The sequence below is a fragment of the Odocoileus virginianus genome, chromosome 5 (assembly GCF_023699985.2).
Source record: "Odocoileus virginianus isolate 20LAN1187 ecotype Illinois chromosome 5, Ovbor_1.2, whole genome shotgun sequence".
In the NCBI taxonomy this organism is placed as follows: domain Eukaryota; kingdom Metazoa; phylum Chordata; class Mammalia; order Artiodactyla; family Cervidae; genus Odocoileus; species Odocoileus virginianus.
Genome location: NC_069678.1, coordinates 74384342 through 74397331, shown reverse-complemented (window position 1 = coordinate 74397331; position 12990 = coordinate 74384342). Strand labels below are relative to the sequence as shown.

The 12990-nt window shown below is 37.8% G+C and overlaps 1 protein-coding gene across 2 annotated transcripts in view; it reads left to right on the top strand.

Annotated features, from left to right (window-relative positions):
- Nucleotides 1-12990, top strand: part of ZYG11B (zyg-11 family member B, cell cycle regulator) — a 74141-nt gene that overhangs the window by 30702 nt on the left and 30449 nt on the right. For both annotated transcript variants that reach the window (XM_020871388.2, XM_070468151.1), the window contains exons 3-6: nucleotides 453-1207; nucleotides 8267-8407; nucleotides 11544-11720; nucleotides 12674-12738. In XM_020871388.2, the coding sequence (XP_020727047.1) occupies nucleotides 453-1207; nucleotides 8267-8407; nucleotides 11544-11720; nucleotides 12674-12738 (1138 nt within the window). The remainder of the gene's footprint in view (nucleotides 1-452; nucleotides 1208-8266; nucleotides 8408-11543; nucleotides 11721-12673; nucleotides 12739-12990) is intronic.

Sequence of the window (12990 nt, the reverse complement as noted above, 5' to 3'; positions counted from 1 at the left end):
TCACCTCTTCCATGGAGTCTTTTTCAGATCTCTAGGCATGGTAAATTATTTCCTTTTCTTTGCTTTCATGATACTTTTGTACTTGGGTCTGGTATACCTTTGGCTAGAACTGAGCATGTAGCCCCATCTAAATCCAAGGATAGGTTGGAAAACACAACTGTGCATGTGTCCAGTAATGGGTGGAGAACCAGATATTAGTGAATAGCAGTAATACCTAACACAGTCCTGATTCTGCCATGTGCTATTTCCGTGCTCTTGGAAGACCACTTTTTTGAACCCCAGTTTACTCATCTATAAATTGTAGATAATCACGTTCTTACCTCACTGAATTGTTATGTCTATTAAATGAAATACTGTTACATGGTAATGCTTTGGAAGTGTAAAGTATGCTGGAAATTTTAGCTATCCTTTAACCATTTTTTGAAGTTAAAGTACTGATTATTTTTTCCTAGGTCTCCTGAATGATGCAACTGTAGGTATTTTTAGGGGCAACCAGATGCGCTTAAAACGAGCTTGCATTCGCAAAGCCAAAATCTCTGCTGTTGCTTTCCGGAAAGCCTTCTGCCACCACAAGTTAGTGGAACTTGATGCCACAGGTGTGAATGCTGACATCACGATTACAGACATCATCAGTGGGCTTGGCAGTAACAAATGGATCCAGCAAAATCTCCAGTGCCTCGTGCTGAACTCATTAACTCTCTCCCTCGAAGATCCTTATGAGCGGTGCTTTAGCCGACTTTCTGGCCTTCGAGCATTAAGCATCACCAATGTTCTGTTTTACAATGAAGACCTGGCTGAAGTTGCCTCATTGCCAAGATTAGAGAGCCTGGATATTTCTAACACCTCGATCACAGACATCACGGCTCTGCTGGCCTGCAAAGACCGACTCAAGTCTCTAACCATGCATCACTTGAAATGTTTAAAAATGACAACTACCCAGATACTGGATGTTGTTCGAGAACTAAGACACCTGAATCATCTTGATATTTCAGATGATAAACAGTTTACATCAGACATAGCTCTTCGATTACTAGAACAAAAGGACATCCTGCCCAACCTCGTCTCCTTGGATGTTTCTGGGAGGAAGCATGTGACAGACAAAGCTGTTGAAGCTTTTATTCAGCAACGGCCCAGCATGCAGTTTGTAGGTTTGCTGGCCACTGATGCTGGCTACTCTGAATTCCTCACAGGCGAAGGACATTTGAAGGTTAGATTTTAAAAATATATTCCTTTGTCAGGCTGACCAGTGTTTAGTTTGCATAAGACTCCATTAAGGTGAATGTCTAATAATATGTAGATCATATTCATGAAACCTGACATTATATAGTGGAAAGGCCTTGCTTTAGAGTCCGAATTAAAATTCCAGATTATTTGCTTCATGGCCCAGAGCAAACTATGATGTAACTTTTCAATTTACATTTATTTATAAAATAGGTATGACTCTTACCTGAAAAATTATTCTGAAGGTTAATAATTATATTTGTAAAGTGCAAGTCATGTTGTAGGCCCTGGATAAATGATAGTTCTCATGATGATAATATTTAGATATTTTGAACCACTTAAACATATCATGTCTAAAGGATCACTTCAAAGAAACTAGGAATGCTCCTTTGTAGAAAAGAGTATCTAATGGGAGAGTAAGTTCTCCAAGAAGATCTCTATTGTAAAAATGGTAAAATCCTTCTCTCCTTAAGGCTTCTCGTGTGTAATGGTTTAACTTCCATTTGGGAAACATCTACTGAACTTGGTACAACTTGAGATTGAAAGATAAAAAAGATACAGGATTTGCTTCCAAGGAGCCTGCTAGTAGTAGTAATGTTATGATCACAAACAACTCTAAAGCCAAGGATCAGTATAGTTGCTGTAGGAGAGTAGGAGAAACTTTTTCTCACTGGAGAATTTTGGTCTTGATGGAAGATGATATCTGAATCAGACCTTGAAGGATAGAACTGTAACAAACTTAAGGACAACTAGTATTTTTCTAACACACATTGTATCCTATAAATGCCTTATATTGTATATGGTAATATCTATAGATTGATATTAACTCCACTTTATAGATGAGAAACATAGAAATTATGATTTACTGTTAGCTAGAACCAGTGTTTGGCTCTACATCTGTCTAATTTCAGAGCCCCATTTTTTTTCCTCTACTACTTGGACCAAACCACTTAAGTTGAAGCATCATTTGATTCTACCTGGTGCAAATGGCAATATTGAGTTCTTTTTTATGGCTGAGTAGTATTCATGTGTGTGTGTGTATACCACACCACATCTTCTTTATCCATTATCTATCAATGGACACTTAGATTGCATCCATATCTTGGCTATTGTAAATAGTGCTGCTGTAAATTTTGGGATGCATGTATCTGTTTCAATTATAGTTTTCTCCAGATATATGTCCAGGAAGGGGATTCTGAATCATATGGCAACTCTATTTTTAGTTTTGTAAGGAACCTCCATACTATTTTCCATGGTGACTGTACCAACTTACATTCCTACCAACAGTGCAGGAGGGTTCTTTTTTAGCAATCAGTATCGATCTCAAAAAAGGAGAAGGAAAGGTTAGCTATAGAACATTTTAAAACATGTCAGTTCTTATATTATTTGTAAATTTAGACTTTAAAAAGTAGAATGTAGGAAATTATTTTAAGTCATTTTTTTATTCATTCATTCAGTAAATATTTTATTAAGTACCTCTGCATATTTTGTACTGTGCTAGACATGGAGATTTGAAATGGTGGTGTGGAGTGAAATGGTGTGATCTTGCCCTCATGGAGCTTGTAATTTAGTGAGGGATTCAGACAGTGAAGTATCATACATATGTCATGGGTGTATGATTTCAATATATGTATTCATACATCATAAACCTATATATTAATACATGATATGCACACATATATATGCTTTAAATTGCATAGTGTTAAGAATCTAAAAGCTACATAATACTGTATTTGAGTATGTTTAACAGAGAATCCCGACTTAGTTTAAGGTTTCTCTAAGGACTTGATAAATGAGTGGAGACCTTATGGATGAGTAACTTGGTAGAGAAAATTCCAGGCAGCAAGAATAATTCAGCAAAAGATGTGTGGCAGGAAGGAACATAGTACATCCAAGGAACTTCAAGGAGGCCACTGCGGCTCGAGTTGTAGAGTAGGACGTTGCAGAGTGATGAGATGAGGCTGGAAAAGCAGGTGCTCGGGCCGGAAACGGCAGGGTCAGATGAACCAGGTGCAGGGCAGCAAGTGTGAGGACCTCGCATAGCAGCTTGTTATCAAACAAGGTAAGCTTCTAGCACAGGGCTTGTGGGTAAAGGCAGCATAAAAATGTAAATTACTATGTTAGTGTTACTTGTCTGCCAAAGAAATGGGTCAGTAAAGAACTGTGAAAATCAAAGGGGAAGAAATCTCTGTGTACTGGGAGTTTAGGAAGGATTTCCCAGAGGAGGTGAGCTTGATCTGTGTCCTCAAGGATGAGAGGAATGTGTCCCTAGCACACTGCACTAAGTAATCTTCTCAAGGCAAAGATCCTCCAGTAGCTATGATTCCCGAGCAGTATGATTTTTGCCGATTGTTCTTACCACCAACAGACCCTAGAGTGAATTAGCCCAAGGTTTTAGTTGAGGCTAGTAGAAAATATATGTTATACAATGCCTCTGTGAAACAAGTTTGATTTTACAAATGGAACGTCATTGCTTTGAAATTTTGACTCTAGAAAACACCTACTTTGCTGTCATCTAGTTTCCACTTCTGTAGATACAGTGATTCTCAACCTTGACTGTAATTAAAATTACCTGGAGTATAATTATTTGAGATGATGGATATGTTAAGTAACTGTATCATGGTAATCATTTTGCAGTATTTACATGTATAGCATCATCATTTTACACATTACACTTACTTAATGTATTTGTCATTATGTATCTATAATATTATATATCTTGATAAAGCTGGAAAAAATTTTTAATTTAAAAAATCATCTAGGTAACTTGAGCAGTTAAATCAGAACTGTAGGGAGGTGGGACTGAGGCATCAGTTCTTTTAAAAGCTCCTTGGGTGATTTTAATATGTAGCTAAAATGGAGAATCATTGTTTTAAAATAATTTAAAAAAATAGAGATCTTTGGAGCTTTGCCCTTTATTCAACTATATATAAAAATTGATGTTTGTTTTAAATTATTTGTTTGACTACTAATTTGAGAGTTGAAAAATAATAGGTCATATTAAGAGAAGAGAGCTGAGATTGCTCTGTCTCCTTTTTTAGAATTTTCCAGATTAGCAAAGTTGAAAAATGGGTCTGAAATGATTGTTTTAATATTATGATGCTTTAAATTAGTTTAGGTTGACACTTTTGGTTTTACATGCCTCAGTTATTTAGACCACACTGAAGGATGCAGGAAGTAGAGACAGTGTGACTGCCCAGTGTTCCTTATGAGGCCTTATCCGGGACTTTTAGTGGGTGATTCTAAGAACAAAAGATTTGATTTTTCCACTTTTCTGTGTGTTATGTATTTTGATCTCTTGACTCTGTGTGGGAGGTATTGTCCTCAGTGAGAGGGAATGATTTTCTTAAGGATCACAGCTAGCTGATGACCCTGGAATGTATTCTTTCTACTACATCTCTGCCTATATTTGAGAACCTTAGTTCTTTCTCTTACTCTCTGTTTCTAGTCCCAACACAGAGGGTTTTCTTACATAGAATTACCGACTCTGTCACCTTTGTTTCCCTACTTTATTTGCTTGTTTGTAACCATCAGTTTCCTCAACCTTCCGCTCTTCCACAGTTAAAGTTCTTAGGTTTTCTGGCTGCCTCGTTCCTGAGAATCACTGGTTATATATTAAAGCCAGTATTCTCAGTCTTCGTCTCATTTGGTCTAAATGCCTTTTGACACAGTTGATCTTGTCTTCCTTCTTGAAATACCTTTTTTTTTTTTTAAACTTAGTTTCTAGGATATCAGATTGACCTTGTTTTTTCTGTACTTTTTGGACTTTCTCTCAGTTCCCTTTATTGATTCTTCCTAAATCTCTCAGGCCTCAAATCTATATGTCTATGTCAATTTAGGAATCATCCTAAATTTATATCTATAACTTAGACTTCTTCCTTGAATTAAGACTTAATAAGTACTTTTTAAAGATGTCTGAGCTAGTGCTTCTGCTCTTGAGGAATTCTGATCCAGTGGAGAAGAGACAGAACAGTTTAAAAATAGCTTTAATCAATTGTGAGAAATGCTGTAATAGAGTTATGTGCTGAGTGCTACAAGAAAGTCTTTCCTTAGAATATACATTTAGTTTTATCCATATTTTAAATATTAATAAGGTTTAACTTAGTGGTAAAAGACATTTTTTCTGTTTCAAATAGGTTGCAGAAACTAGTACATACAGATAGGTGTGTGTTTGTTGTTGGTTGTTGTTGTTTTCTTTTTGATCTAGCATGTGAAATTGATTGAATTGAAGCTGCATATAGTTTGAGGAGCCAGATTGCTTGATTTGAGTAGGGACTCAAGAAGGGTTAATCCCTGAATAAATATACAGGTGATGAAATTTGGTTCAGATTATTTACATTCCAGTAACAAAAGTTCTTGTAATTTTACATTTAAAGGTAACTTGAGGTTACATTTTATATTAAGACTGTAAAGCTGTTTGAGTCAACCAAATGTGGATAAATGAAGTCTGATGAAGATTATTGTTAATGTGTTTTCCCTCTTATAGTCTTTTTTAGCTCTCCTAATAGTTCAGTGTCTTTCCAAATCTAAGAAAACCTAAGAAAAAATTCAGGGTGATTCAAAAAGAGTTGAACATTAGGAAAATTTTTATTGTTCAATAACTGCTTATATATGTGAATACATAGTCAAAATCATTGTTTATGTATGTATGTTATACATTCTTATTGTTGTTTAGTCACTAAGTTGTGTCTGACTCTTTTGAGACCCCATGAACTGAAGCCTGTCAGACTCCTCTGTCCATGGGATTTCCCAGGCAAGAATACTTGAGTGGGTTGCCATTTCCTTCTCCGAGGGCTCTTCCCCACCCAGGGATCAAACCCACATCTCCTGTGTCTCCTGCATTGGCAGGCGGATTCTTTACCACTGAGCCTCCAAAGAAGCCTATATTATACATGAAAGAAAAGTGAAAGTGAAGTTGCTCAGTCATGTCTGACTCTTTGCAACCCCATGGACTGTGTAGCCTACCAGGCTCCTCCATCCATGGGATTTTCAAGGCAAGAGTACTGGAGTGGGTTGCTATTTCCTTCTCCAGGGGATCTTCCCGACCCAGGGATTAAACCCGGGTCTCCTGAGTTGTAGGCAGACGCTTTTACCGTCTGAGCCACCATAAATAGTATAAAAAATATTTTGTAAAGAAACTTCCATTGTTATTCCCGCAGTCTTACAAATGCTCAGTATATGCCTTTTTGTCACTTGGTACACACATCTGTGCTGTAGTCTAATTCTTATTAGACCTTTATAGCATATCCTATCAATGGTTGAAATGTTAGCTGTGATTCAGCCCTTCATTTTCTCAAAGCTGCATATTCCTTACCCATATGAACATAGTTATTACTAAGTAATACACTTTAAACATATTTATTTTTGTGTCACCTTTTATAATGGTGCTGCCAAAAAAAGATAGTCTTCCACCTTAATGAGAAGATTATACCTCTCTCATTAGGGTTTGGGTGTTTTTTGTATTTATTTATTTTTTACCATTTTGAAATCATCACTCAGGTTAATAAATAGAACTTGTCAGCTACCCTGAAGCTCTTTCACATGCCCCCATCCTAATCACAACTTCCTTCTTCCCCACAAAAGTAATCTCTGTCCTGACTCTAATGATAATCATGTCCTTGCTGTTTTAAATAATTTTACATCTAGGCACTTAGTTAATCTTGCCCACTTTTCAAAATCATACGTCTTTTCAGTATCTTTTATAAAGTTCCCTCTCCATCCCTTTCTTTTCCTTATACTTTGTGTATTAAAGAATCTGACCCTTTGGTCTGTAGACCTGCCCTCAGTCTAGGTTTTCTTGATTGTATGTTTGTGGTGCATATTGACTGTATTTTCTGCAAATTGGTAGCTGGATGTGAGGACTTAGTCAAACTCATGTTTAATCCCTTTGGCAGGATGCTTAGGTTTTACGTTTTCATTAAGGAAGTACATAATATCTGGTTGTTTTTCTTTCTGTGATGTATTAGCAATTGTTGACCTTTAACACCTAGTTCCATTAATTCATTGAGGATCATGGTGATACTGTAATAATTGCTTTTTTTACTTATTACTGGGTTACTTTTCCAAAAAGCCACTTCTTGGTATATACCTTTGGCTACCCAGTGGTATATGAACCACAGTTTAACATAACTATATTAACCTGTATAAATGGGAAATTCCAGGATACATTTACTTTTGAACAGAATTTTTTAGTGCTGAATGGGAGCTTGATAAATCTGGGAGAATCAATTAATATACTTATTTGATAAATATTTTTTGAGTGCTTATTCTGAGCCACACACAGTGCTGCCTGTTGGGGTACAGTGACTAGATCAGTCTACTAAGGGGATTGTGATAATGGCTATGAAGGTGATGTTTCAGGAAGACCTGACTTAGATTGGTGGGCCAGAGAAGACCTCTCTAACAAAGTGTTATTTAACTTGAAATGAGAAGGATGAATAGAAATTAGGTAAAGAAAAAGAGGAAAATTTCAGAGAGGACATTATACTTAGTAGCTTTTTTCTGGGAAAGAGCTGGACTTATTGAAAGATCAGAAAGGTCAGTGTAGGTTGTTGGGGGGAGAGAGATAGATTGAGAGTTTTGGACTGACATGTACCCATTGCTATAAAAATAAAAAAGGGCCACTGTCATTACTAAATTGTGAGTTAGGGCGAGAGAGTTACCTTAAGAGGCAGTAGAAGCCTAATCATGCTGCTGCTGCTAAGTCGCTTCAGTCGTGTCGGACTCTGAGCGGCCCCATAGACGGCTCCGCCGTCCCTGGGATTCCCTTATAAATAGAGTTAAATATCTTGAGATTTATTTTAGGTACAGTATAATTTTACCCATAGACTTATTCTAGGATCTGATCCAATCTAATATATATCTATTTAGCATATGTATACCTTCACAGGATGACTTTTCGGGATGGGTTGGAAAATAATCATAGCCATTTGTTTCAAGCTTTACATAACTATCCTAGATGCCATCCACACAAATGATGTTTGGATAGAGACAGTTAGAGGGTTGAAAAGAATCCTAAAAGCTCATCTTCTGGATGTGTTCAAAGGTGTCTGGAGAAGCCAATGAAACTCAGATTGCAGAAGCATTGAAGAGATACAGTGAACGGGCCTTCTTTGTCCGAGAAGCTCTATTTCACCTTTTTAGCTTGACTCATGTGATGGAAAAAACAAAGCCAGAAATTTTAAAGGTAAGAACAAGAAACTGGATATGAGAAGTGTGAAATTATCTTCCTAGTTAGATGATAGTTTTGTGAAGAAAATTGGTGAAAATCTGCATTTAGTCTTTTTTTTATAAGATTGATAATATATAATTCAGTTTTTAGCCATAAATGAGAATGAGAGGAGATAATTGAATAGTGCTACTGAAGTTTTATAGTAATCTCATTTAAGCAATATAAATGCCTTCAAATTCATATTTAACTATCTAAAACCAGTAATCAGTGTGATATCTTTTTACCAGCTGTAGTAGAAAATAAAGTATATGACTCGAATCAGGACACTACTTGGTATATTAGCCATGTATTGCTTCCATATATGGTTTTTAAAGAAATACAATATTGGGATTTTATAAAGCACTTTTCCATGCTATTTATAAACCTCTTGTGCTTTTGTAACTAATCTGTGTTATTCCCCAATTAAGATATTTTACCCAAGACAGTTTTTGAAGGAAAAAATAGGAGGATTCTTAATTTTGTTGATTGGGCGGGGCATTTTTTGTCAGAATGTGGTCCTCTAGCCTCCTGAAGTCTGAGATATTGCTTATTTTAAAAAACATATTTGTGAACCTCATTCCAAGAAAACTTAGATTCAGTAGGGCTGGATAAGATACAGGAATCTACATTGTAATAATCCCTCAAGATAATCCTTATACACATTTAATTTAGAAACCAGTGAGTATAGGAGTATATTATATTTGGTCCCTCTTTTAGTGGGCACAACAATCCCAAGAAAGAAGTTTTATCTTCTCTTTTACAGATTATGTACTTGAGGGTCTGTGAGGTTAAGTAACAATAAATTAGTGGCAGAGCCAGAATGACTTAACCTCCTGGTTTCTTAAATTTTTTGAGAATGGGGTGTTTGGATAGGAAGCAGTAACGTTTAAGTCCTTGGATGTTGGTTGCAACATCTGCCACCTCCTGTATACAGAGGATATTGGTGCTTGGTATATGCATTACCATGTTTTGGTTTTGGTTACTGTGCACTTGAGTAACAAAGGACCAGACCTGTAGTCCTGATCTGAAATATTTACTCATTCATTCATTCATTCATTCAGAGAATGGTGCAGAGAGAAATGTGATTCTTTTAAGAAGTTTTTGCTGCAAAAGGAAGCAAAAGAAAAAGGTGGTAGTTGGCTGAGGATGTGTGTGGGTTTTGTTTTGTTTTAGATGGGAGAAAAAAATACCTTGTTTGTATGCTGTGTGAATGATCGACTACAGAATAAAAATCTGGTATAGGAGTTGGAAGGGGAGATCAGCTGAAGCAGTGTCCTTGGGTAGACAAGAAGGGAAGAATCAAGCTTTTAAGTGGAGGGATTATCTTTAGAGAGGAGCCCCCAGAGGTCATTTATGGTAACAGGCAGGCAGACAGCAATTGCTCATGTGTATGCTGGCAAGGAGGTACGTGTAAAAGCCAGAATCTGAAGTTCTTTTATGGTTACTTCAGTTTTCTCAGGGCTTCCCTGCTGGCTCAGAGGGTAAAGTGTCTGCCTACAATGCAGGAGACCTGGGTTCGATCCCTGGGACGGGAAGATTCCCTGGAGAAGGAAATGGCAGCCCACTCCAGTACACTTGCCTGGAAAATCCCATGGATGGAGAAGCCTGGTAGGCTACAGTCCATGGGGTCGCAAAGAGTCAGACATGACTGAGTGACGTCACTTTCACTTTCCGTTTTCTCAGGGTAACTGGAAGTAAGATCTTTAGCCATTAATGAGAAATGGGGAGGATTTGTTGGGGATTTGAGGAGAGAGGAAAAGGAGAGAAATAGTTATCTAGGCCAGAGGGAAGTAAATGGATTTTATTATATTTTAATTTTAGCAGTGTTCTTAAGGAACTGAATGTTGGGATTTGAAAGTGAAGTTTGCTGCTGGTTTACTCTATTCAAGTCAGTGTTGGGGTCCTTTAATGGACCGGAACCTGGTGGTACGGAGTCGACGATAAGAAAGTGAAAGAGAGAAAGAGGCTGATATCCCTTGGTTTACACAGAGGACCAATATTGTCCTTGACACAGGGCTTGCATCACTCACCAAGGTACCAGGCGCCCTCTCGAGGGGGTCTTAGAAGCCCGGGCAGAAAAGTGAGTATGACGGGTCTCCACGCTCCAGAGAGTCAGCCAGAAAAAGATAGAGAGAGAGAGAGAGAGAGAGAGACAAAAAAGACCGGGGGACCTAAGCTCTGATGGAGCAAAGGTGCTTTAATGATTTTCCTATGAGTATATATAGGCTGTGGTACAAGAAACTTCTTTCGGGAATGATAGAGATCAGAAAACCAAACGTACAGCAACCATTACCAAGGGAACAAGGGGTAATGTTAGTCACAAGGTCAGGAGACAATCCATATCTCAAGAAAGGGGAACGAGACTAAGTATTTTGTCCTAAAGAGAATGTTTACTAAAGGAGACCCAAGCCTGCCTCACACAATGACCTCAGTCCCTGGGAGCAGCGTGCTGTTCCGCTTGCAGAGGGACAAAGGACTCATGAGAGACAGCACGTAGGAATCCTCCCAACAAGCATTCCCTGACAAGTCAGTAAGAATTTGTTTAGTGCTTGGCATAAAACAGGCCAGACTGAACTGTATCTAGGAAATACTAAGATGTTTTCTCTGAATAGAAAAGATTCATTAACATTACAGAAAAATTTCTGGACATGAACAACTTGACACCTCCCTTGACCAGGTAGGTGAATAACTATTATGTCCTAGGCTCTGCACATAAGGATAAAAAATATACTTAAGATATCTTAGAAATTATTACAGATCAACAGAGTAATGTTGCTATATGCTGCTGCTGCTAGGTCGCTTCAGTCATGTCTGACTCTATGCAACCCCATAGACGGCAGCCTATCAGGCTCCTCTGTCCCTGGGATTCTCCAGGCAAGAATAGTGGAGTGGGTTGCCATTTCCTTCTCCAATGCATGAAAGTGAAAGTGAAGTAGCTCAGTTGTGTCCGACTCTTCGAGACCCCATGGACTGTAGCCTATCAGGCTCCTCCGTCCATGGGATTTTCCAGGCAAGAGTACTAGAGTGGGTTGCCATTGCCTTCTCCGTTGCTATGTGAAGAGGGCTTATATGTTTTTATAAGTTGGATTCAGAGAACTCATTTCTTTTTCAGCTTGTGGTTACTGGGATGAGAAACCACCCTATGAATTTGCCAGTGCAGCTTGCTGCAAGCGCCTGTGTGTTTAATTTAACCAAGCAGGATCTTGCTGCAGGAATGCCTGTCCGACTCCTGGCTGATGTGACCCATTTGCTGCTCAAAGCCATGGAACATTTTCCCAACCACCAGCAGGCAAGCATGTGGGAATTCACATACAAATGGTCTTTTTAGTGTCTACTACCCATCTCCTACCTCCATACAGTTCATTTTAGTAGACCAAAGCTGGAAATTCCTTTGGAGGCTGTTAAGTAATATGTTTTGTGGTGTGACTGAGTGCAGGGCGATAGACAAGTAGAATACTGAAGAATGCGTTCCTCGCCTAAAAGCATTTCAGTCCAAACATGGACTGAAGCCATGTAAAACGTCTTGCGCCCAGACCTGGAGTTAGTGATCATTTCAGCATATAGGATTAGGCATAGAGCTTCTGCTATGAACCAGGCATTGGTTCAGTACTCAAGTACTCAGTACTTAAGTACTGGAATAGAGAAATAAATAAGACATGGATTTTCTGTTTCTAGCAGTATAGGTAGTCTATAAAACCTGTCCTGTTATTTGGATGAAAACTAAAAATGCTGCTGGAATTATATTTTTAATTATATATATAATTATATATATATTTTGAACTCTTAAGATTTAACAATGAGTTGGCAAAATTAGTAGAAAATACTCAGAGACCCAAAATCAAGTAAAATTGGCAACCCAGATTGGTGAGTGGATCATTAAAGCCAGCTTCTCTCATTGAGAATAGCTGCCAAACTAGATGAGTTTTAGCCTTTGGTTTTCATGGACTCTGGAAGCCAGGTGAACAGAAGACAAAACAGGACCCATCCAAAGGCCACCAGAAGGGAGGGAGATTAGCTGGAATTATCCAGTTTATCACCCTGTTTCTCATCTAATAAAAAAAGATTTTTAAAATGTGCAAGTAAACTTATGTGGGTCCAGTGGAAGTCAGTCCTTGAACTGTAGGTGAGCAGAATAAAGGTTCTAAGACATGTTATGCTTTATAAATGTCTTTTTTTAAAAATAGAATCTAACAAAGCAATATTTATTCAGGGTTTTTTTTTTTCTCTCTCTTTGGTTCTTAGTTACAGAAGAATTGCCTCCTTTCACTTTGCAGTGACCGAATTCTTCAAGATGTTCCATTCAACAGGCAAGTGGTAGCACCAGAACTTAAATATGGGGCAAAATGGAATTTTAGAAATCTGTCTTGGGTCATGTCTTACCATTTAGGATATTCCTAGTGTACAGTTAATTAAGTGGGTGGGATTGTGTTTCACCTTATAGAATGCTGAATCTACTTTCTGTAATTTAATGCTTTCATATTCATGAGAGCAGATTCTATTTTCATACCTATTTGCATAAAAATTTGTACTGATTATAGTTTTTAGAATGTGAGCACAGT